Source organism: Brachyhypopomus gauderio, chromosome 4 (assembly GCF_052324685.1).
Source record: "Brachyhypopomus gauderio isolate BG-103 chromosome 4, BGAUD_0.2, whole genome shotgun sequence".
Taxonomy (NCBI): domain Eukaryota; kingdom Metazoa; phylum Chordata; class Actinopteri; order Gymnotiformes; family Hypopomidae; genus Brachyhypopomus; species Brachyhypopomus gauderio.
This window is the reverse complement of record NC_135214.1, coordinates 2828549-2852929: the sequence shown is the minus strand read 5'-3', so window position 1 is coordinate 2852929 and position 24381 is coordinate 2828549. Positions and strand designations below refer to the sequence as shown.

The following is a 24381-nucleotide window of genomic DNA, read 5'->3' as shown; positions in this document are numbered from 1 at the left end:
TGTTAAGTGGACAGGCCAAGGAGACCCTGAACAGGAGGGGTGGGGGGGGAGTGAACCGTTGGCAAGTCACTTCATCACTGGTCTGTAATTTCTCCTTAAGGAGCAGGTCTATTTTTTTTTTAAACTCAAAATAGGGAATGCTGCAGCTTCTCTTCAACCAATCTCAAGTGCCGTGTGGAGATGAGGGAGCTGTTCTGTGTGTGAAGGCTAAAAAAAAAAGTGTCTGGATTGCGTTTGTTGTCTGCTAGCAAAGATAGGTGTCTCCTGTCAGCGGATTGTAGATAACGTTTCAGTTTCCAATTCGTGACATGCTCCCACATTTAGAGCGTCCTCTTTGCACAAGCCAACACGTCAGTCATCCCCAGCGGCTGTGTGAGGGCTCCCACCATGCCGTATTTTCACACACAGTTCAATGGGATGTGATTATTACATACATGACGCCTTCATGTCCCACAAAAAAAATGCATTTTTCTTCTGAGCGAAATTGCGAAATTAAATGTGAAGGGAAATGAAAGCCACACACAACAATGGTCCTTCAGAAGAGCTGAGGGGAAACGGAGCAGGTTCGTGTGAATGGTGCTCCTCATTCAGTCATACCCAGCGGGGCATCGGAACCAGAACTCGGAGGGGAGCAGAACTCCTTAGCCTTTACGCACCGGGATAATGAGATATTGATCGATGGCACTTATAGGCCGAGGCTTGCTTGACAGCTGCATTGTTCTGCGCCAGATTTCACTACTGGGAGGCCATTGTTTGTGTCCCTGTACATCCTACAGATTTAGGTGACACGTTGTGACAATCTGTGCTGTTATATTTAGCGTGCGTTTAATTCCGTCTTTGAGTGATGTCAGATATCAGTATAACCAGGTATCCTTTTCTCTGTTTTTAAATAGGTTAATACAATATCCTGGAATGACACAGGGGAATATATCTTGTCAGGATCTGATGACACAAATTTGGTTATTACTAATCCCTACAACAGGAAGGTAAGTTTGGACTATAATGTTTTATGCAAGTGGGATATACACTGTGAAACATGGACATCAGTGACTTGGCTATTAGTATAAATCACATCTAGATTTTGGTTTCCTGACCTGTAACCAATAATGCATCATACAGTCAGGCATGCCAAGGTGAAACTGGAAAAACAGACACACACAAACAACAAAAGAGAGACTCCATGTCCCCTTGGGGGTCTTGCAAGTGCCTGTTTGCTGAAGGGCCAGTCCATACTAACTCATCCAGAACCCTCAGTCCATACTAACTCATCCAGAACCCTCAGTCCATACTAACTCATCCAGAACCCTCAGTCCATACTAACTCATCCAGAACCCTCAGTCCATACTAACTCATCCAGAACCCTCAGTTCATGAATTCTCTAGGGGAAAAAAATCATGTGAACTTCTATTAAATCCTGCTTGGAAATATGAAGTCAAAATCTTTAAAAGTGGATATTTCAGTTCTAAAGCTATATTTATAGCAAGATATATGGCATCAATATCTATGTAGCATGAAATTGTTTGTAGATGTGGTAGTATAGTAATCCTATACTGAAATGACTGTGGTTTCCTTCATGGTACAAGAAAGTGAAAGCTAGAATAGATTTAAATGTTTGTTTTTTTAGTGTCAATGAATGCTGTTTCATTTGGGTAAAAAATACTAAATTTACAGCTTTGTTTATACAGTGCGGCTATGTTCTTGTTTGTAAGTGGTTTTCTACTTGAGCTTCTCTCAGCAATGATTGTTTAGCTTTAATGAGATTGCCTCCAAGTTTATTAAGGGTTTGAGGCCTTTGAGGGTGTTATCCATTCAGGCTGAAATGCTTTTTGATGAACACATCAGCTCTGGGACATCTTGAGAACATTACTGACCGCTACTATGCCGAGTAAGCAGAACAGAATGGAGAGTGTCGGTCAGGAGACGTGCTTAGAGTGACCTCTTGACCCCAATTTGCCTTGCACTCACCACCCTGCCCTCAGGTCAAAGCAACCATCCGCTCAGGCCACCGGGCCAACATCTTCAGCGCAAAGTTCATGCCACACACCAGCGACCAGCAGATCGTGTCCTGCTCTGGAGACGGCCTCATCTACTACACGCACACGGAGAAGAACCCGGACACAAATAGACAGTGCCAGTTCACCTGCCACTACGGAACCGCTTACGAGGTAGGTGCGAGGTAGGTGCGAGGTAGGAGTGAGGTAGGAGTGAGGTAGGAGCGAGGTAGGAGGTTGGTGTGAGGTGCGAGGCAGGTGCGAGGCAGGTGCGAGGCAGGTGCGAGGCAGGTGTGAGGTTGGTGCGAGGTAGGAGCGAGGTAGGAGGTTGGTGTGAGGTGCGAGGCAGGTGCGAGGCAGGTGTGAGGTTGGTGCGAGGTAGAAGGTAGGAGCGAGGTAGGAGGTTGGTGTGAGGTGCGAGGCAGGTGCGAGGTAGGAGTGAGGTAGGAGGTTGGTGTGAGGTGCGAGGCTGGTGTGAGGTTGGTGCGAGGTAGAAGGTAGGAGCGAGGTAGGAGTGAATCTTCTAATCACACAGGACATGTAAGGTGCGAGAAAGGCTGCAAAGGTAAGAGGTTGTTCCTACCTACCTCCCTATTTTTAACCCTTTCTTTTGCTATCCAATTGGTAATGTCTCCTGTGAATCTCATGATTACAGAGTGAGACAAATCAAATATAGGCTATATGGGGGCTGGAGGGTAGGCCTTTTGCCAATAGCCCAGAAAATCTTTTTCAGTTCATAGTGTTGGCAGGTATGGGTTTATACATTAGATCTGTGAGCATTTATTTGATATGATAAATAGTATATGGTATGAAACTTTTTAAAGATGTCATTTGGCTTTAGTTGCAGACTGCAATTTCTTCTCTCACTCTCTGTCCTCCTGTCTCTCTCTGACCTCCTGTTTCTCTCTCTCTCTCCTCCTGTCTCTCTCTCTCCCTCTCACACTCTGCCCTCTCTCTCTCTCTCTCTCTCTCTCTCTCTTTCTGTCCCTCTCTGTCCTCCTGTCTCTCTCTTTAGATAATGACGGTCCCCAATGACCCCTACACCTTCCTGTCTTGTGGAGAAGACGGCACAGTTCGGTGGTTTGATTTGCGCATGAAGACGAGCTGCACGAAGGAGGACTGTAAAGATGTAAGACTCCTGTCGCTGCCTTATTGCACACTATAAGTACCCGAAAGTCCTTATAGTGTGTGTATATAGTTCATTATATAACAGTAATTGAATCATTTAGTAACAGATCATCAGCTCCCTTTGCAGTTGAAGGCTGTAAATGGCCCAGTGACCCCTGAGCCTGCTTTTTATATCCAGCCTCTTTCTTCAGAATGAAATAGTTCCTGGGGAGAAAGTGTATGGCGTGTTTTTCTGCCGTCTTTAGCAGAATACCTAGTCCCACGTCTGCGTGCTCTCGGCCTTCTGCGTAGTTGCTGTACCCATTTGCTGTTTTTCTCATTAAAACATCTTCGATTGGAATTGAGCTCCTGGGACGGCTGCTGTGCTCATCTCCCATCACGTTTCCTCCCGTAACTTTAATCGGCGTCGCCCCCTGCTGGAACGCCGCAGCCGCAGCGGCTCGGAGACGCCCGACGGTCCTGCAGCCTCTGCTCTATCAGCGGGACACGATTACTTCACCAAAAACAAGAAACCAAGTACAACCTTCACCTCAAGTGTGCGCTGATAACGTGAGATGTTGGTCACAGACTGTGCTCCTTCACTTTGCGTTCGAGGCTGGACCGTAGATGCCACACGTGGCCGAGACGCTCTCCCCCTCGACCTGCCCAAACCAATGAGCTGAAACCCTTATTTCTCACTTCTCTGTGCAGAAAGCACGTTGTACCTTCCCATAATCTCCATCTGGAGTGCCATGCATTATTGATGACCTCACAGCCACTCTACGTCCTCCATTTGAGAGACGAGTGTTCTGCCTCGGGTTCCCCCATCTTGACCGTCTTCTTGTGCAGAGTTAATTCAAACAAAAAAAAAAAGGCCCTTTACACTCAACACCGAGAGCATCTTCAGACTGACGTGTACATACATCTCTCTCCATCTCTCTCTCTCTTCACTCCAGTGATCTTTTGTTCTCTGTTTGTCCATCTGCAATCAGGATATTCTGATTAACTGTCGGAGAGCCGCTACCTCGATCTCCATCTGCCCCCTGGTGCCCTACTACCTTGCCGTGGGATGCTCGGACAGTTCCGTGAGAATCTACGACCGGCGTATGCTTGGCACGAGGGCTACGGGTGAGGGCCGCACCTTCTAATGTGGTTTGGAGCTGCGTTCACTGTAGGCCAGGGAGACGACGGTAACATCAGTAAGATAAGACGGTGACATTTAAGTCAACATCAGTCCCGACACGCTAATGAAATGCTTGTCTTGCTTTAATTGAGAGCAGTATTGGTTTGCGTCGTGGCTCCGCTTACATTGAACTGTTGGCAGTGTATGGCAACACATGAAGGATAGGTTTTGTTTCCTACGATTGTCTTGGTGTCGACTGTAGAGATGGTGTAACTATGAAGATGGATGCGTTATTGGAACCGTAGACGACTGGTTGGTTTGAGGTTCTCTTTCTGATGCCCTGCAGGTAACTACATGGGACGTGGGACCACAGGCATGTGTGTCCGCTTTGTCCCCGCCCACCTGTCCAACAAGTCCTGCCGCGTGACGTCCCTGTGCTACAGCGGAGACGGGCAGGAGGTTCTGGTCAGCTACTCCTCCGACTACATCTACCTGTTCGACCCCAAAGACGACCAGGCCCGGGAGCTCAAGGGCCCGTCTGAGGAGAGGAGAGAGGAGGTGAGAACCGTGAGGAGCATATGTACAGATGAACCTTCCCCCGGCACAAATGAGGAATATATGTAAAGGTTTAGACGTGTGCAGATTTAGATGGCGTGTGCACTAGAGCGTCCGCTCACTGGTGAAAGTGGCCACTCTTCTGTCCGCCCTTGGCTACTCACACGAGAGTCACTGCAAACAGGAAGTGCAAAACATCGGGGGCCTTCAACGTTATGTCATAACTTCGAGTCTACATTATGGGGACTGTGTTTTTGTTTTATTTTATGCAAGGACAAAGACATGCCTGAACTTTCACCTAAAAGAGAAAGAGAAATGTATTGAACCAGAACACGTCCGTGGTCTGACTAGATCCTGACTGAAGGCTCTCGAATCATTAGACCTTTCGTCACCCCCATTTAGACAGTTTGGGTTTGGAAAGGGAGAGGTGTGTGTGTGTGTGTGTGTGTGTGTGTGTGTGTGTGTGTGTGTGTGTGTGTGTGTGTGTGTGTGTGTGTGTGTGTGTGTGTGTGTGTGTGTGTGTGTGTGTGTGTGTGTGTGTGTGTGTGTGTGTGCGCGTGCACGTGCGTGCGTGCACGTCTTTGTGTGTGTATGTGCGTGCGTGTGTGTGTGTGTGTGTGTGTGTGTGTGTGTGTGTGAGACAGAGAGAAATGTGCTGGGTCACTGATCCAGGCCCTCAGCTGCTGCTCCACGTCCACACGCTCTCACATTCCTTTCCAAATAGAGGTGCAGCCACAGCCTGCTCTCCACCGTGGGGACAGGAATAGACGCCCGGGGTGCCCAGCCAGGGAGGCCGAGGGGGGAGACGCTGGCGTCTCCGGCCGCCACCTCCCCACCTCCCCGTCCCGCTGCACTGAGCACGTGCAGAAAGCACTCTGCATCACTGCGGTTTCTGTTGGAGCTCCGTGTTGAAGCTGCTTTCACCGTTTTAGCTGTCGGCAGCCACCGCCCCATCCTTAGTCCGTGTGTTGACCAACGTCTCAGAGTGATGGGACAGAGCGATAGATAATACAGGCTCGTCCTGTTTGCTCCGATAGTCAGTGCTGTGCGTTAATGGGTCCGCTGTCTTCCACGCTACTCAGGGTGCCACTGGCTTCATGGTGCCCTCTATGTAATGTGCTGGCGTGGTGGGTTTAGAGAGCTCCCAGTGAAGTGTCATGACTGAAAGCTGAGCAGCGAGTATGTGTGTGTGACCCGTGGCGTGGCCAGAGGAGAGAGACCAGTGGTGTCGCACGGAGGTCCCAAATAGGGGAGTTGCTAAGCATCCCCTAAAACCCAGTTCATGTGGTCTGACCCTGCATGGCGTGTCTTTGGAAACCTGTAATTCTCTCACTATAGACCTCTTTTATTTTCTGCTACGTCTCCCTCTGCTGTAATCAGGCTCTGCGTGTAGGTGTAGGATATGTGTTGGTGCGTATGGGTGTCGGTGTTTAGGGACCAGCCGCTGACATCACTTACTTACGCGTCACATGTGCGCGCCTCATCTGCTTCATGAGTGGTCTGATTTTGCCTAACCCGCTGGATTAAGTTTCCTGTCTAATAAGTACTCAATGCCTCCCCCCCCCCCCCCCCCCCCCCCCCCAGCTGAGGCAGCCCCCCGTGAAGAGGCTCCGTCTGAGGGGAGACTGGTCCGACACGGGACCGCGCGCCAGGCCCGAGAGCGAGAGAGAACGCGATGGTAAAACGACTTCATACCGCCAGCACAGACATTCCAACGTGCCACAGCCCCGTTGGCAAAACACATTCGAGTTTCAAAACAAAACAAAAAAATCCACCACCCACACGGAAGGGAGTCCCATTGATATCTGGGGGGGTTTTACGGTCTCGAGGCTTTAATGTCCAGTGACGCTCGACTCCTCCCCTCTGTCCCCCGTCCCCCTCCGTCACAGGAGAGCAGAGCCCGAACGTGTCGCTCATGCAGAGGATGTCGGACATGCTGTCGCGCTGGTTCGAGGAGGCCAGTGAGGCCCAGAGCAGCAGGGCTCGCCCGCAGGCCCGGCCCAGAGGTACCGCACGCAGCTCCCCCTGGGGGCTGGATCCATTAACGAACCCCATTAACGAAACAGCGTGTTTGTTACAACAGTCCCAGCTCCAGGACGCCTGTCCACCCAAATGTCATTTAACTTTGTTTAAATGCTCTTTGATATTCTATTGACATTTTACAGAAACATTTTAAAGTGTGGACACAGTATCATGAATAAAACCTTAAGCTTGTTGTGAGAATAATACACTCCTATTTGTAAGCAACAAACAAACAAAAACAAAACAACTAGTACATCCTAGCATTTTAACTTTAAATGCTTTTAAAAATGTCTCTCTAAAATGTCAATAGAATATCAGTGTGGACACAGTATCATGAATAAAACCATAAGCCTATTGTTACACACTTATTTGTAAACAAACAAACAAACAACTAGTACACCCTAGGTTTTATGAAGACAAGTGGTTATGTGCATTTAAAGCAGTAATAGTGAAAGAAAACAACTGTTCTCACACAGGTACTGTGGCTCGACCAGAGGAGACGGCGGCCACATCGGACAACCCTTCTCAGGAACCTGTGGGTGCTGAAGGCCCCATGGACGTGGAGACAGCTTCTCCTGACCCTCACAACGCGCCAGCACTGGCCTCTGTCTCCGCCTCTGTCTCCGCCTCCACCTCCACTTCTACCTCCACCTCCACCTCCGCCTCTGCCTCCACTTCTACCTCTGCCGCCGCCTCTGCACAGGCCCCGCCCCCACCCGTCTCCTCGCCATCGTCTGGCCCCGCCTCCACTGTGTCAGCCCCGCCCCACTCCACTTCCTCCTCCATGGAGACTCCTGCCTGCTCCTCTTCACTGCTCTCATCTCCAGACTCGGAGCAGAAGAGCCAGGTTGAGGACACGCCCACTAGCTCGGCCACGCCCACCCCTTCAACAGAGGCTGTTCTCTCTGGTAAGAATATCACAGTAGGTTGGTGGTGCACGTCTGTATCGATGTACTCTCTGTGTGTTCATACAGTAGCTAAAATCAGATCTTGCTGGTAATTGGACATTAAACGTGACTGCTGGAAATGTTTTAATTAGATTTACTGTATGTACAAGAATCACAGTGAACAGCCAGTTGGTCACGTCTTTGTGATTATTACATAAGTGCACCACATGTCAATCTTTCAATAATACAACAGAGTACGATGACCTATTTTCCAGCATTTGACGAGTATGGTGTGTCACGCGGGTTACAGGCGTTACTCGAGACTCGTTCCCGTTACCTGTCCGTACGAACTGGACCTGCTTCGCTTTTACAACACAACTTTCATTAGTCAACACACCGCTGCTCCCGCACTGAACAAGTGTCAAAGTGTGACACCCCCAACGTCACACGCAGCTCTACCCAAACGAAAGCGTGTCACGTGGGCACGGTCCAGATGCTACCGCCCCATCCACTGTGGTGCTGGTACATCATACAGCATCTTGTGGGTCGCGTAGATTTATGCTGAAAGCTCACATCGCTGATTCACCGTCCTGCTCTGGAGTACGGCGTGTTCAACCCCCCCCCACAGACACACCCAGGAGTCTCGCTCCGTGGCAGGGGGGAGTACTGGCGGTCCAGACCCTGGCCTGTGTCTGCAAAATGGACCCAAATATAAAGATTTATTAACCTACTCAGGCATCTTGCCATTCACATCAGCACATTAATTAGGATTAAAAAAAAGCAACATCTGGTTTCTACTTATGACTCCAGCAGATTTTGGCCTGCCCAAAACTGTACAGATTTTCATGTACTGTTCATTTCCTCTTCATGTAGAGTTCAGGTAGTGTTCAGGTTCGGGGAACGTCTGTTTCTGGTAGTGAGGGCAGTAGACCAGGCATGCTAAGGTGGACCAGGGAGAGAAGAAACTAGACCTTTTAGTCTTCTGTTTATATGTTCTCTTCAGTATTGTCATTTCTTGTGAGAGTGCCCCGTTATATCAACGTGTGTGTGTGTGTGTGTGTGTGTCCATATGAGTGGAGGATTTTGTATTTCTTCGTGCCTGTGTGAGTGGTCTTTGTGCTGGAGACACTAAGCGGCCTGCTGGTGGAGATGAAGAGCATGAAGGTTGTGGAGTACGAGATCTTCACGGCTGCTGCTTCTGTCCCTGCGTCCTCTGCGTTTTTTCTCGTCTCCCGTCCATCTTGTTTGTCATTTGCATCTCTGCTCTTTTCCCCTTGCTTGTTCTCTTCATCTTGCCTCCTCTCTCTCTCTCTCTCTCTCTCTCTCTCTCTCTCTTCTCCCCTGTCAGAATATGGCCCCCGCAGGTTGCCGGTAAGTTTAGTGTGCAGGCGTTTGCAGAGGCTCCTGCTCCTGGCCGACCCCCCCGGGCAGGGCCAGCGTTCAGCCTCTCGACCCTCCAGGCCCTCCAGCTCAGAGGGTCCCGCCCAGGGTCCCGCCCCCCAGCAGGTTACCCTCCACTGCGCTGCCTGGCCACGAGTCCCTCACGTCTCTAGCTCCTCCCCAACTTAACCTCCCCCTCATCCACCCGCTTGGGCTCCTCTTACCACTCTGGTGTGCTGCCTGGCTTTGGGGTTTTGGAGCACTGCTTGAACCCCCCCCCCCCCTCACGACACGCAGTGTTTTCTCTCTCTCACGCACACGCACAGTGAGTGTGGCTATCGCAGCCATTACCACTTTGTGTTATACTGCCACCTACTGATTGTCCTTGAGAATGCAGAAGCTCACAAAAGCGTCTTTCTGCTGTGTTTGTGGGTTGATTTCCGAGTTTTCTTCTTGCAGAGGCGTTTTGTAATTAGTAAGAACCTGATTTGTCATAATTTCCAAGCTTCCCGTGTGACCGCTTCTGCATTCCATCTAAACCACACTAAGCCTCTGATGTTTGATGGCAGGGGTGTGGTTTCACAGGACTGCTCGGTTGAAGGTCATGAATATGACATTCATAATATCTTGGTCATGGTCTTGTGTCAAAATGAGCTGCACTAATTTCCAGAGGATGTCCAATGACCAGCATGTATTAGCTACCTCGAAATCTGTTCTTTTCTGTAACAGTCGATCTGATCTACACTCTGAATCTGGTTTGCTGTGTTTGAATGCTTGTAGAGTTTTGTAGAGTTGTGTGCGTCTCTTGATCTGACCTAAGCGTGTGCAGACCAATCGTGTGGGATTTGACAAGCGACCTGCGTTGAATGTTTTTGACATTTCTACAGCACTCAGATCCGTCAGGGTGTGTGTGCTGCCTGCATCGTAGTGTAATCGCTTGTGCGGTCTGGCTCCTTCTGTCCCGTTTGCCTTTCGTTCGTTTGCTTGCTTGTTTGTTTGTTTGTTTGTTTGTTCAGCATGTCTCGTTTGTGTTCCAGATTCCCCCTCGTCCGCGGTGAACAAACAGCTCGGATCCATGACTCTGGACGAGCAGCAGGGTGCGTCATGCCTTCTCTTCTTCTGCTCCTCCTCTTTTGTCTCTCTTCTTTTCCTTCCCTCGTTTCCGGCATGTTTTGTGCCAGCGTCCCGCGCCCCTGGTCAGGGCGGGGCGACGTGCCTTCTTGAGAGGAATCCGTATGCGTAGCCGTGTCTTCTGGGCCTGCCTTGCGTGGACAGGCGTTCCCGAGACTTCCGGAAGGTTCCTCTGCAGCGTCAGACGCCAGACTGCCGGGACGGGAACACGTTCTGGTCTTGGTTCATGTTTCTTCACCTTGGCAGGTGCTGCCTTCACTCGTGCTTCTTCACTCGAGCTCTCGCAGCCTGAGGAGACGAAGTCGCTCTTTCCTCTTCCCACTTTCAAGGGCTTCCCCTCTGCAGTTTGCAAGTGTTTTCCAATAAAAGAAAAAAAAAAAAAGCAAAGGGACACGGGACGATGTCTTTCCTTTCTCCGAGCTGATGAGCTCTGACCTTGTTTGGCCGTACTGGAGAACGTACCTTTACCCTTTCAGAGATGACCAAACAAAGCTTCCTGCCACTCAGAGTTGCCCTGAGAACTTGCACCGTGGTTAAATGCTGGAGCTAAAGACTTGTAGTGGTTGCAGTGTGCTTCCCTTCCTCTGTGTCTCCTGTCTGGATCGTGCACAGGGCTTGTGTGGCCGCCATATTGCACTGATATGCAATATGCACATTCCATCTCCGTTCTTGTTTGTATGAAGTTCAGAATTTAGCTTGAAGTCACTTGTTTTATTCTTTTTTTTTATAATGTTTTATATGAACCAATGGCCCAGCACCAGAGTTTGATCTCTGTTCCAGTGTGATAACTGGCGGCTGGATGTGGCATTAAGAAGCGATTAATATTCATGAATGAGCGTTGCGAGAATGTTCCAGTTCAGCCCGTCACATGAAGGGCACCTCCGTCCTCGCCCTGCCTCCCGCTTCATTCTCTCCTCCTCTCTGCCACTTCTCCTCCATTTCAGCAGGCACCGAGGCGTTGGGGAGCGCTCGCAACGACGCAAGCTCAAATACCGGCGAAGGGCGTGCCGAAGCTGGGGAGCGCCCCCAGGTGGCGGCCGGCGGCGGTGCAGGCGTGACGGTCGGCCCGGGGCGAGCGGCTGGGGTGGGGGCGTCCGTGGCTGAGCCCGTCCTCAGCCTGCACTACAGCACAGAGGGCACCACCACCAGCACCATCAAGCTGGACTTCACCGACGAGTGGTGAGATCTCGGGCATCCCGTCTGTGACGCCAGCCGAATCTCCGCGAATCTCCCATGCAGATTTGCACAGGGTTCACTGTGGAGTGGCGCCAGCAAAAGCCTAGCAAACGCACAGCTGTGTTTCTTCACAGTAACGAGATGAGAGAAGTTTGGATTTGGTGTAAAACGAAATGTATTTATCAGGAACGAGATGTTTGAAGCGTTTCTGTGTCTCTGCAGGAGTAGCCCAGCGTCCAGCTCCAGAGCGGGAGGCGGTGGACAGAAGCCTATGGAGGTGGTCAAGAGTCAGGAGACTGCAGGACCGAGGACAGAACAGGGTGAACCTTTTACAGCACCTGCCGACATACACTGAGATGACTTGGCCTGAATCTGTCCTAATGACAATGTCCTTACAAAAGACAGGCTATATAGCAAAAACAAATAATGACATTTTTATTATTTCTGTCAGCAGAAGGGCCACATTTAAATCACGTTTAGCCACATTGGATGGTAACGAACTTGGTACTGTCATACAGTGGGGAAAATAAGTATTTAGTCAGTCAACAATTGTGCAAGTTCTCCCACTTAAAAAGATGAGAGAGGCCTGTAATTGACATCATAGGTAGACCTCAACTATGAGAGACAAAATGTGAAAAAAAATTTAGAAAATCATTTTGTCTGACTTTTAAAGAATTTATTTGCAAATAATGGTGGAAAATAAGTATTTGGTCACCTACAAACAAGCAAGATTTCTGGCTGTCACAGACCTGTAACTTCTTTTTTAAGAGGCTCCTCTTTCCTTCACTCATTACCTGTATTAATGGCACCAGTTTGAAGTCATTAACAGCATAAAAGACACCTGCCCACAACCTCAAACAGTCACACTCCAAACTCCACTATGGTGAAGACAAAAGAGCTGTCGGAGGACACCAGAAACCGAATTGTAGGCTGGGAAGACTGAATCTGCAATAGGCAAGCAGCTTGGTGTGAAGAAATCTACTGTGGGAGCAATAATCAGAAAATGGAAGACCTACAAGACCACTACTAATCTCCCTCGATCTGGGGCTCCATGCAAGATCTCAGCCCGTGGGGTCAAAATGATCACAAGAACAGTGAGGAAAAATCCCAGAACCACAAGGGGGGATCTAGTGAATGACCTGCAGAAAGCTGGGACCAACGTTACAAAGGCTACCATCAGCAACACACTACGACGATAGGGACTCGGATCTTGCAGTGCCAGACGTGTCCCCCTGCTTAAGCCAGGCACGTCTGAAGTTTGCTAGAGAGCATTTGGATGTTCCAGAAGAGTATTGGGAGAATGTCATATGGTCAGATGAAACCAAAGTAGAACTATTTGGTAAAAACACAACTCGTCGTGTTTGGAGGACAGTGAATGCTGAGTTGCATCCAAAGAACACCATACCAACTGTCAAGCATGGTGGTGGCAACATCCTGCTTTGGGGCTGTTTCTCTGCAAAGGGACCAGGACGACTGGTCCGTGTACATGAAAGAATGAATGGGGCCATGTATTGTGAGATTTTGGGTGCAAACCTCCTTCCATCAGCAAGGGCAATGAAGATGAAACGTGAGGAGATCTGCATGGAGGAATGGGCCAACATACCAGCAACAGTGTGTGCCAACCTTGTGAAGACTTACAGAAAACGTTTGACCTCTGTCATTGCCAACAGAGGATATACAACAAAGTATTGAGATGAACTTTTGTTATTGACCAAATACTTATTTTCCACCATTATTTGCAAATAAATTCTTTAAAAGTCAGACAAAATGATTTTCTCAATTTTTTTTCCACATTTTGTCTCTCATAGTTGAGGTCTACCTATGATGTCAATTACAGGCCTCTCTCATCTTTTTAAGTGGAAGAACTTGCACAATTGGTGACTGACTAAATACTTATTTTCCCCACTGTATATGCTGCTGCTAATGTGATAGTGGAGATGGTACAGCTGACTGAGCTACAAGCAGTGCACTAGCTGGTCAGATAGGTCTTTGATGGATGAGTGTGATTAGCTAGCTGTAGGAAGACAGAAGCTCAGATACGGCATTTTACAAGTAGACCATCCAGTTAGGCCTGGTTAGGTAGACTCTCTGACCCTCTCAGATGTACAACTCATTGTAGGATGCTATATCAATACCACCAGAATGCTTAGAAGACATTGACCCTCATTCACTGAGGCCGTGTCCCTAAGACCGCTCCATCCCTTACCCACTCCTGTCCTTTCCTTGCAGGCTCTGAAGGGGTGGCCCAGGGCGTAGACAGCCAGCCCAGTGAGGGTGAGGCCCTCGGCGGTGTTAGGCAGGCCCCGGGCGGCCCCGAGGGCGGAGAGGCGGGGTCCGATCCAGCCCAGGCCCTGTCGGCAGGGTGCACTGGGAGCGGGGCCAGCCCGGGCGATCAGGCGGCGGTGGGGGAGACCGCCGAGGGCTGCCGGAGGTCCGAACCAGCGGCCAAAGGCGCTCAGGGTCCCGCTCAGCCCTCCCGCAGTAACCAGGACTCTGATGACAGCGACGACGACCCCATCCTCATCCCCTCAGCCAGGTACAGAGGAGCTCCAGGACAGAGGTATGGGGCTCGCTTCAGTCGCGTTCACTTCACATCTGGCACAGCAGCCAAACTCGCACGGACACAGAATTATAAAAACCCGGCCGACCCGTAAGAGCGACCCGCCAGGTCGACGTCAGCCGTCTGCTGTGTACGTACGAGTTTGTGTGCCGCACAGGGGTTCACCTCTGGGTTTATGGTTCACATGCAGGCAGTGTTAGTGTGACAGGAGTATGGACACCCATTACATGGCTGTGAATTTATCTTCTTCTCAATAGATTTAGCTTCCGAGGCTCGGCAGTAGGAGATAGGATGATCAGGTATTGCAGCAGTGACAAACACATCACTAAAATCACCTAACCGCAAGCGGTGGACAGCTGATTGGTTTTGACCTTGCAGTAACCTTGGTGATGGCGTGGTTCTGCACATTTGTGCATTGCACACCTTTGTTTTGTACAGTGATGAACCGTGTGGGAAGGTTTTAATGACACTTCAGTCGGTGACTAACCCCGCAATCGACTGGCACGCATGTGTTCGCAATTGTGCCTTATATTTAATCAGACTCACAAGGAATCTGTGCATAAGTTGTATCTGGTACTTACCCACTCGGTGTGAAGAACGTGACCAGGTCAGGACGACGTGGACACTAACATTACAGTGTGGAGGCTTCACGTGATGGACATGATGTTGTTTGTGATGGTTTGTGATTGTGCGTAACGTGATGTGACCGATGTCTTCACTAGAGAGAAATGTACCACTCCTCTGCAAAGTCTTAACGGGCGTACACACGTTTAAGAGAAGGGTGGTCTTCGTTTAAACCTAAAGCTTAGGGAAATCTTCCTATCACAAATGGGATATTTGTAAGATAATAATGCATGTCGGGTATTTTTCCAAAATGTTCCAACATGTTTTGAATGAACCAGAAGGCAGATTCTCAGACTATTTACAGTCTGCCGCTGCAGAGGCTTGGTATGTTCCACAGTTAGAGCTCTGTGTGTGTTTGTGCTAGGACCAGGTCTAAATGATGGGAAACAGTGTTTATTGAAAATTCAATACAAACATGTTTTTTAAAGGGCCATTGGGTATGCTGTGTTTGTTTTAATGTATATTGTTTGCTTTATGAATTTATATTACAATTATGAAATAAGATTTTTTTTTGTTTGCTCCACTTGTTTTTAAAGGTGGGCTTCAAAAGCCACGACTGTGATCCTTATTTTTGTGTGTGTGTGTGTGTGTGTGTGTGCGCGCGTGTGTGTGCGTGTGTGTGCAGGCGCTCTGCGGCAGCCCGAATCCAAGAGCTCTTCCGCAGGAGGAAGGAACGGCGTGAGATGGAGGAGAGTGAGACCCAGAACATCAGAAGACCTGCGGTTAAAATGATGTACAAGGGCCACCGCAACTCCAGGACCATGGTGAGCGCCCCCTACTGTACGCAGGGGCTCATTACCGCTCACAAGACTCGCATTGTGATTCTAATACGAGTGTCCTGCGTCTCCTGTTGGCCGGTGTTTGCTCCCTCTGCAGATAAAGGAGTCCTGTTTTTGGGGAACCAACTTTGTGATGAGCGGCTCGGACTGCGGCCACATTTTTATCTGGGACAGACACACGGGGGAGCACCTGATGCTGCTGGAGGCCGACAATCATGTGGTCAACTGCCTGCAGCCCCACCCATACGACCCGAGTAGGTCCTGCAGATACCACCCCTCCCCCAAACCCCCACCGCGTGCTCGGGAGAACTCTGCGTCCCAGTCCACCCGGGGTCTAACGTTTCACCTTATGTTCTTGTTAGTTCTTGCCTCGTCTGGAATTGACTACGACATCAAACTCTGGTCGCCGCTTGAGCAGACGGCGTCTTTCAACAGAGACCTTGCTGAAGAGGTAGAGGAAATACGTTTTTCTGCCTATCGATCTCTCTCCTTCAAATATCACATTTTTGAATTGCTCATTGTTGTGCCTGTTTTAATATGAACATGACTGCCGTATTGAGGTAGCAAAGATATGGGTGTGAACATACCCCTCTCTTCAGCTCTTAAAAGCCTGTTGGGTTTATGCCAACACTCGCCCATCTTCCCTCATACTGACAGGCAGCACGGCAGCACGCAGCTCAGATTTCACACGGAGAAGATCCACTTGTACCCCTCCACCCGGCTAATCGCTGTTGTCCTCGTGGCCACTAGGGGGCGGCAGAGCTTGGCTCTCCTTTGCAGGCTGGGGTCAGGTGTGTCATGCCAGTGTGAGCTTGTTCAGTCGGTTGTTCACGCTGCGGTGCTGGTGGCATGAATGGGGGAGGAGCTTGTCTGAGAGGCAGTGAGGCGGCTTCCCCTTCAGCTCGTGGAACAGCACATTATGGTTGGACCCCGAAGGAGCTGGGAACCTCTCGCTCTCCAACAAGACCTTTCTGCTATATGCTCCTGCCAGGTTGATGGTAATCAGACTGTGCAGAGGCAGCCCCTCCTGGTTGATGTGCGTCTGACCTAAAACCACAAAGTAGTTTTGTGAAGGTATAGCCAGTACTTTAATCAGTGTAGGCAGAAACCTCTCCTGGCTACGAACCTGGGTCTTCGAGGTGACAAACCTCTGCGCTCCGACCACCTGAAACAAAGAGGCCACAAGAGTTAAGCTCTTCGCTCTGGAGTGGATTTGATGTGTTTCTTGGTTGCAGGTGATTGCACGTAATGAACTGATGCTGGAGGAGACGAGAAACACCATCACCGTCCCTGCGTCCTTCATGCTGCGAATGCTGGCCTCGCTCAACCACATCCGCACAGGTGAGCTCCTCGCTCAGCCGCACAGGTGAGCTCCTCGCTCAGCCGCACAGGTGAGCTCCTCGCTCAGCCGCACAGGTGAGCTCCTCGCTCAACCACATCCGCACAGGTGAGCTCCTCGCTCAGCCGCACAGGTGAGCTCAACCACATTCTGGGTGTTGGAGTCGGGTGTGTTTGAGCAGAGACATCACCGCAGTGCTCTACAGAGATAACCTGGGCCTGGCACAGAGCTTGTGAAAACAAACCAAAAAAATGAGAATAATAATATTTGACATCGCAGAGTCGTAGCTGGATAAGTAATGTCTGAGACCACCTCATTACTTTCTTGACGTTGCTTAATGCTGGTCTACTTGCAACTTGAATCATGTCTATAAAAGTATTTGTTGCTCAACACTTAAACTATAAATGTCATGTGTACACACATGCATTCAGCATGTATTGATTTTTAAATGCTGTATATGTAAACACATGCATCCAGCATCCAAAAGCGTTCTGACCTCTGACCTCTCCGTGTCTCCTGTTCTCCCTTCCCCCCCCAGACCGCTCCGAGGGCTCTGGCCAGGAGAACGAGGACGAACAGTAATCCTGCCCAGATGTATTTTTTTTAAACAAGCTGTTTCTTTTGCTTTGAAACAGTCAAATATTTGAGATTTGTACAGGTTATTGTGTAGAATACTCCCTTGTTAGATCACTTTTTAGTATTCTTTTTTTAAAGATGACTTTCCTACTGATCACCCCCCCAAATGGGATTAAACATCTGTAAGAAAGAGGAATAAAAGCAAGCAAGGGCAATATATATATGAAATATACAAATGCGACGAGGATTCTAGTCGACGGGTCGTTGAGAATATTTAAGTGCAATATTTTTTGTTGCGCCAATGATTGAACTTTGATCATTGTTAGGTGTGAGGTTTTTTTTTTTGTTTTTTTTTATTTTTATTGTAGCCTTGTATCAGGAAAAGAATTCAAATCTTGTATACCTGGAGTTATGCATGTCAAACATGAAATCATGCTTTATTTTGTTGTTGAAAATAGTTTTCCTTCTAGTCGGTGTGTGGTTTTTGTAAAGGCAGACTGGCTTTCTATACCAGAACGATTTCTTCTCACTCTTCCACGAAACCCGCTAGATGGACTCACACGCCAGCTACCCCCTTCCTGCTCAGACGTTTGCTGTGTGAGCCCTATCAGGCAGTGTGCTCTCCTCAGGGATCCCGACATGCCTGAATTACAGTGCACTGAACGTGCGGAACGAAACGTGAGTGGGGAAGACGTGTCGGTTTTTGTGGACGTGACCGATCAGTTCAGCCCACTGCGCACTGCTTCTCGCCATCTCCCGGCTAATGGCCGGCTGGTCTCAGCTGCTGGCTAACAGGACGCATGGTGTTTTGGCAGCTGCAGGCCAGAGTGTTCTGCTAAGTGGCCACTGATTACAGGGAGGCAGACAACAATCCCCCCCCCCCCCCCCCTTGGTGCCCTGGACACGTCCTTTCACACCGTTTAGGAATGCAAGCTGCCTCCTGCTTGTTCACCATGTCCATACTCGTGAGTTTTAGTTGCATTTCAAGGACACAAAAGTGTAGAGGAGAATATGAATATTTATGGTATTGAATGTGCTGTGATGAACATGGACACTGAATGCATTTTAAAAAGTACCTTTTAAAGGATTTATTGACAATTTGAAATGGATAATCAAAACTTTCTTTTTGATCACAATAAACCATTGCAAGAAATTCCCAATCTCTATGGTATTGCCTTTTCGTGATAAATGTGCAGAACATGAACACTGATTGGTATAAAAATACACGATGCATTTTCTCCAAACATTCCACAGGAATACGTAGGACACACTGCTCTTTGTTCAAGATGCAATTAAGACAAACGCATAATTGGCTACAACGTAGCAATACAAAACGTACCAAACTTTAGATGCTTATATACCGTTTAGAAGTGCAACTGAAAAATACATTTACTGTTCCTGCACTCCAATACTGTTAATGCCATTTGTTATGCATAGTAACAAACCACAGGCAGAATGAGCCTATTCCAATAGTAGAGTTTGAGCGTTTAAAATCAACATATAAATAACAGGTCATAATACAGTTTAATGTGCCTGAAACTTTACAATAGTACGTGGCATGTCTTTGCGTCTAAAAACCTGGGATCTTCATACAGATGATGGACCAAGAGTGCCTGATTCATCTTTCTTCAGTACAGCATGTCTGAGTTCCCTCGAGAGTAGCCCATTAAGACGTTACTAAATATAGTGGTTATGGCTGCTCTGTAAAAAACATCTAGGCACATGGACATAGTACCAAACCATAGCATCAAGTTTGTTTTCGCTTTTATACACGTACCATCCTATTGTACAAAAACTCCTCATCCAACAGAAAGCAGTAAACAAAGGACTGACGTTCCTGACAACCGTATGGACCATGCTTTTCTCCTAACAGTTTTGCCCCCCACACCCCCCCTCCCTCAAAAAAGGTAGCATCTCTACACTAGAGATGAACAGTTCAATCAGACTATACTCTTAATCTGTAATATATGCATAAGACACTGTGTAGTTAACCAATCACACGCACAGCTGTACGTTTCCGGTCTCCTGGGTACACCGGGTGCCGTAAAAGGCAGGCGGTCCAATCCCATACGCTAAAGTGCAGCACACAACCGAACTATGCAGACGCGCCGTGGACACGTTCTTCGTCTTCCTGCCCGTCGTCCCTCACTATTCCTTCATCGATGCTCTCCATGCGGAGTCTCTGTCCGTCCAGACTGCGCGCCCCTCGCTGCGGCTGGCGTGCGGGCGGCAGGCTGTTGGGAACTCCCGTTCTCTCCCCGAAGAGATGCAGCTTGGCGTCACTCTCGATGGCTTGTGCCAGGCGGGTGGCGAAGCTGTCCAGAGACTTGTGAACGTCTGCGGTCACCTGCACGACGGCCGGGTCACCTGGGAAGAGATCGGCGTGCAGGTGAGACCGAGGCGGGCCAGGAAGACGTCAGTTAGATACGATTAGGACATCCCTGTGATATTGTGTTGGTGCTTTTACCTACACACATGTTCAACAATACCATAGTCAAGAATTAAAACGGTAACCTCCTCAATATGTTTGAGTCTGTATGGCAAATCGGCCACACGCACCCCTGCAGGACTGATCCACTTGGTCTTCAAACGTAACGGAGCTTCGCCTCTTGACGGCGTTGTAGTGTGTGGACTGGGAGACGTCGGAGGAGGAGTTATCCAGCAGCATGACGTCTGTAGCTGGAGAGCATCCAGAGAAGATCACACAAGATCTTTAAACAGCAGATCTGTACAGCCTCACCACAGGATGTATCGCATCCTAATTACAGTCCTTTAGTGTTACAATTAATGCCTAAACTTCATAGGACCTTCAATTATTTGCACTAAAACTTACATCTTTGTGTGTTTTCTCAACAGTCCCAAGCCCCTTACTTTGCTAGTAACCTGTAGTGTCACCTAGGCTTGTCACAATACTAAGAATTACAACTTCGATACGATACTTAAAAAAATATTGAAATTCGATACCATTTTCGATACCAAAGTCAGATACAGTGCTAATTTCCGTTTTAAAGCCTTTTTATTTTTTTTTTATAAACAAACAAATGAATGTTGCTTTGTGTTTGAAAATGCTTGAAATTGTAACTTCATTTCACAACAAATATCTGTCTGACTGAACAGTTCTTTTGTGTTAAATACCAGCATCTTGTAATTCCATGATGAAACATGAGAGAACGTGAAGACGTTACGATTGGGCGTTTTGAAAATAAACAACCATTAAATAATGTGATAAAAAAGCGAAAAAAAAAAAGCCCCTTACTTTGCTAGTAACCTGTAGTGTCACCATCTCTGGGTAGAAGCTCTTTGAACTCTTTATCAGCGACGTGATTGGCTGAGTGTTCCTACGTACGATGGACATACCTGAGTCCTGAGTGTAGCTGAACCCAGTGTCACAGGTGCTGCTGCCTGGCCCCAAAAGCTGAGCTCCGCCCACCAGCATGGCCGTCAGGTGAGGTGACATCCCTAGGTCTGCAGGATACAGGAGACGCTGAACGGAGATGCTCGGACCATCAGAAACCTGACAGCCTTCTTCAGTGAGGCATTAAAACTCTAGTCCTGGACATGAACCGAGCCTTGCTTGAATTATAAGAATTCATCATCATCTTAAAGATTAGGACTATTCTTTGTCTGGAATGTTCTAGAAGGCTCTAAATTGGCCAATGCGACCCACAGATCGAACCCATTTCTCGAACCCTTCGCCGCCACTCGCCTGTGATCCGGTTGGAGATGCTGAACAGCCGCGACGTCCTGTGGCGCGTGACAAACGTCTCGCGGTAGTAGCGGTCCCCGAAGCACATGCCCAGCAGCTCTCTGCGCACTGTCTTGTTCCACAGGCCGTAGATGAGCGGGTGGCAGGCCGCGCTAGTGAACGACAGCCAGGACGCTAGCGTCTCCAGCCGCGGGGACACGCTGTCCTTCCCGCAAAGCGCCTCCGTCCCGATCACGGCCACGTAGGGCCCCCAGGTAGCCAGGAAGGTGCCCATCACCACCAGAATGGTCACGAAGGCCTTGCACTGGCCGCCCGACTGCACGAGGCTCTTGCGGCTGCCGCTGGACGACGTGGAGGTGCCGGAGTTCTTGCGACTGCCCTTCTGCGAGCCGCCGTCTTCGCGGGACACCACCACCACGCTCCCGCAGTACACCTTGCGCGCCTTGATCCGAGCCACGCGGAAGATGACCCCGTAACACACCAGCATGGCCGCCAGGGGAAGCAAGCAGCACCAGACGACCCAAAAGGCCGTGTAGCTAATCTCCCGGTGCCACGCTGCCGTGCAGGTCCATTTGAAGTGGTCGAACTCGAACGTCGACCACCCGAACAGCGGAGGCAGGCAACCCACCAACGAGTGAAGCCAGACGTAAACAATGGCCACCACAGCCCGGTTTCCTGTGATCTTCATGGGGTAAATCATTGGATACAACACGGCATAATACCTACAATTAAGATAGGAGAGTCCACGTTAAAACAGCAGTCTGGAAGTGTCACATGCTCCTCACAAGAGACACACACAAGTTAAAACCCTTTTTGTAATATACTACATCTACCATAAACAAACCCACTCCACATATGTCTTGTAAACTCAGTCGCCAAAGGTATGACTCCTGGATTTGAATACTGACAGAAGTCTAGTTGAATGGCTCTCTCTGTGCATATATATATATATTTTTTAGAAACAGTAAAACTGCTGAATCAAGAACAACTATTAAACACGCCTGATTTCCGACATGCTGCGTATTTTTGGCCTACAAAATATGCAACCATTGTTTATATATGTACACAGTTCCCCCTCTAAGTCAAAGGTCAAATTTCCTTGCTTTCACTGACTAAATAGCTGAATGCCCATGACCTATAACGAATAGAAAACCTGGCCTTTATTAAATGGGTGTGGAAAAATCAACCAGTACCTATAACCACTCATATTATAGGAAAACTTATGAAAATACTTTCATAGCAGGCAACTATGAATTTAAAGATGCTACAAAACAACTTCCTGATATTCCATTCCTTGATCCAAGATAAATAAATAACCCCAAGTCAAATCCCCTTGACTTTTCCATGTCTGGAATAGACTTTTTAAAATTCCATAACCAGTGTTAACCCCGTATTTATCATGCATAATGCTCTTTCTCAAGGTATTCTTGGACTGGTACCACCAGAATGTCTTCAGGTAATTCTTAAAAATAAATTTCATTCGCACACCGCCAAGCGCACAACCAACTGACCTGTCGATGGCTATTGCCCCCAGGGTGAGCATGCTAGCCGAGCTCACCAGCATGTACAGCAGGGCCGTGAAGTTGCACCAAACCACCCCAAACATCCACTCCCTCCTCACGGAACTGACCGCCACGAAAGGCGTCGTCAGCACCGACAGCAGCAGGTTGGACGACGTCAGGCTGAAGACAAACTTGTTGCTGGGGGTCAGCAGGTATGGTTTTTTATACAGCGTGACTACAATGAGCAGGTTCCCCAGGCAGATGAGCAGCGCGATGATGATGATGGTGGCTGATTCTAACACCACCGTCACGCCATCACCCAGAGCGCTGGTGTTATCCCCCACCACTGTCCCATTCCAGCTGCAGTTCATTGTGGGAAGCCACTGTGCACCTGAAAGAAAGAAACCTAAATGAGGCACTGTAGTTCAGTGAGTTAAGAGGAAACACCAATGAACAATATAGCTAGTCAGCCGAGTTCATGATAAAACGTGTTGGCTGACTGATCATCTGATGAATTCCAGTGAAAATCCCTGTGGATTACACTCCTAGAAATACAATGCCACATTTGTTACGGTCTTGAAATCGCCTGTTGGGCTGCTTAATTAATATTTTGTAATCATAATTAAGCTATGTAAATGAGCTTTTATTTCATTGCTATATCTGATTACAGTTAAAGTAAACCTCGGAAGGACAGTTTTCAACCACATGCTACATAATCACAGAGCAATCAATCAGTTAGTCCCATGTGGTAGTTAATCCAGCTAACTAACTAAAAGTTACGATTAACTCAAAGAACCCTAAAATGGAATTTATCGAATTACATTTTTAAAAATAAAAGTATTTGGGTAAAATGGGCATAGTGAAATATAAATACACATATATATTACCAAAGATTAAATGACACTGGTAGTTATATTTTTAGCACAAATGTGAGCAATGGCTGGCTACATATAACCGGGTGTAGTCAGCTACATATAACCGGGTATAGTTAACTACATATAACTGGTGTAGTCAGCTACATATAAACTGATGTAGTTAGCCACATATAACTGGTGTAGTTAACTACATATAATTGGGTGCAGTTAGCTACATATAAACTGTTGTAGTGAACTACATATAATTGGGTGTAGTTAGCTACATGTAAACTGGTGTAGTTAGCTACATATAACCGGGTGTAGTTAACTACGTGTAGTTAGCTACATATAACTGGGTGTAGTTAACTACATATAACTGGTGTAGTCAGCTACATATAAACTGATGTAGTTAGCCACATATAATTGGCTGTAGTTAGCCACATATAAACTAGTGTAGTTAACTACATATAAACTGGTGTAGTTAACTACATATAAACGGGTGTAAACTACATATAAACGGGTGTAGTTATAACTGGGTGTAGTTAACTACATATAAACGGGTGTAAACTACATATAAACTGGTGTAGTTAACTACATATAAACGGGTGTAGTTATAACTGGGTGTAGTTAACTACATATAAACTGGTGTAAACTACATATGAACGGGTGTAGTTAGTCAGATAATTAGACTAAACATTAGTGCGACCGGCTGGGTTGTTCGCTAATGTAGCCAGCGGGCAGATTCATGCACAACACTATCAGATCTTGTAAAAGTAGGACAGACAAATTCACACCACATCTCCGTTGAAAAACAGCCGTTAACGGTCTCACGCGCCGCCTCGAGTCCGCCGTTTTGTGCTCCGGCGGCCGTTAGTCAGCGCGAGCGTTAGCGAGCTCGAGCGCCACAAACGCGACGGTTCCCACAATCTCACCTCGACCAGCAGTACCTTCAGCTCCTCATCGTGCCGGGAGAGCGTTTATATTACAGAAACAGCCGAATGACCGATAACGGAGGACATTTTCCACACACCGCGCCGAGCGAGAAGCGCTTCTCCGCGGTGGGGTGGAC

The 24381-nt window shown here is 48.2% G+C and overlaps 2 protein-coding genes across 10 annotated transcripts in view; one reads left to right on the top strand and one right to left on the bottom strand.

Annotated features, from left to right (window-relative positions):
* Positions 1 to 18405, top strand: part of dcaf6 (ddb1 and cul4 associated factor 6) — a 22891-nt gene extending 4486 nt beyond the window's left edge. Inside the window, exons 3-20 of one of the 8 annotated variants that reach the window (XM_077001489.1) lie at positions 894 to 986; positions 1980 to 2165; positions 3007 to 3120; positions 4091 to 4226; positions 4568 to 4779; positions 6361 to 6454; positions 6666 to 6782; positions 7275 to 7706; positions 10103 to 10162; positions 11144 to 11375; positions 11595 to 11692; positions 13602 to 13932; positions 14190 to 14231; positions 15182 to 15320; positions 15433 to 15589; positions 15698 to 15786; positions 16571 to 16676; positions 17213 to 18405. In XM_077001489.1, coding sequence (XP_076857604.1) covers positions 894 to 986; positions 1980 to 2165; positions 3007 to 3120; positions 4091 to 4226; positions 4568 to 4779; positions 6361 to 6454; positions 6666 to 6782; positions 7275 to 7706; positions 10103 to 10162; positions 11144 to 11375; positions 11595 to 11692; positions 13602 to 13932; positions 14190 to 14231; positions 15182 to 15320; positions 15433 to 15589; positions 15698 to 15786; positions 16571 to 16676; positions 17213 to 17256 — 2682 coding nt within the window. In that variant the 3' untranslated portion in view covers positions 17257 to 18405. Of the gene's footprint in view, positions 1 to 893; positions 987 to 1979; positions 2166 to 3006; positions 3121 to 4090; positions 4227 to 4567; positions 4780 to 6360; positions 6455 to 6665; positions 6783 to 7274; positions 7707 to 10102; positions 10163 to 11140; positions 11376 to 11594; positions 11693 to 13601; positions 13933 to 14189; positions 14232 to 15181; positions 15321 to 15432; positions 15590 to 15697; positions 15787 to 16570; positions 16702 to 16807; positions 17192 to 17212 lie in introns of those variants that run through there. The other 7 variants (XM_077001491.1, XM_077001488.1, XM_077001490.1 and 4 more) reach the window with 7 other exon arrangements.
* Positions 18404 to 24381, bottom strand: gpr161b (G protein-coupled receptor 161b). Of its 2 annotated transcripts, none has more exons than XM_077001497.1 (6): positions 24245 to 24381; positions 22468 to 22849; positions 20957 to 21678; positions 20608 to 20715; positions 19810 to 19929; positions 18404 to 19617 (listed from the first exon to the last, which is right to left on the bottom strand). In XM_077001497.1, the coding sequence occupies exons 2-6, from the start codon at positions 22827 to 22829 to the stop codon at positions 19346 to 19348; spliced, it is 1584 nt and encodes a 527-aa protein (XP_076857612.1). In that variant the 5' UTR covers positions 22830 to 22849; positions 24245 to 24381; the 3' UTR covers positions 18404 to 19345. The 2 variants fall into 2 exon arrangements, with proteins under 2 accessions (XP_076857612.1, XP_076857613.1); XM_077001498.1 differs by lacking the exon at positions 24245 to 24381 and adding an exon at positions 23346 to 24226.

What these genes read in the sequence shown, in the direction of transcription:
- gpr161b (XM_077001497.1), bottom strand. Translation starts at nt 22,829, where the DNA reads ATGAACTGCAGCTGGAATGGGACAGTGGTGGGGGATAACACCAGCGCT. An exon ending in CAGCTACACTCAGGACTCAG is followed by an intron (nt 19,930 to 20,607) that starts GTATGTCCATCG and finishes GATGCTCTCCAG; the next exon opens with CTACAGACGTCATGCTGCTG. An exon ending in AGTGGATCAGTCCTGCAGGG is followed by an intron (nt 19,618 to 19,809) that starts GTGCGTGTGGCC and finishes ATCTCTTCCCAG; the next exon opens with GTGACCCGGCCGTCGTGCAG.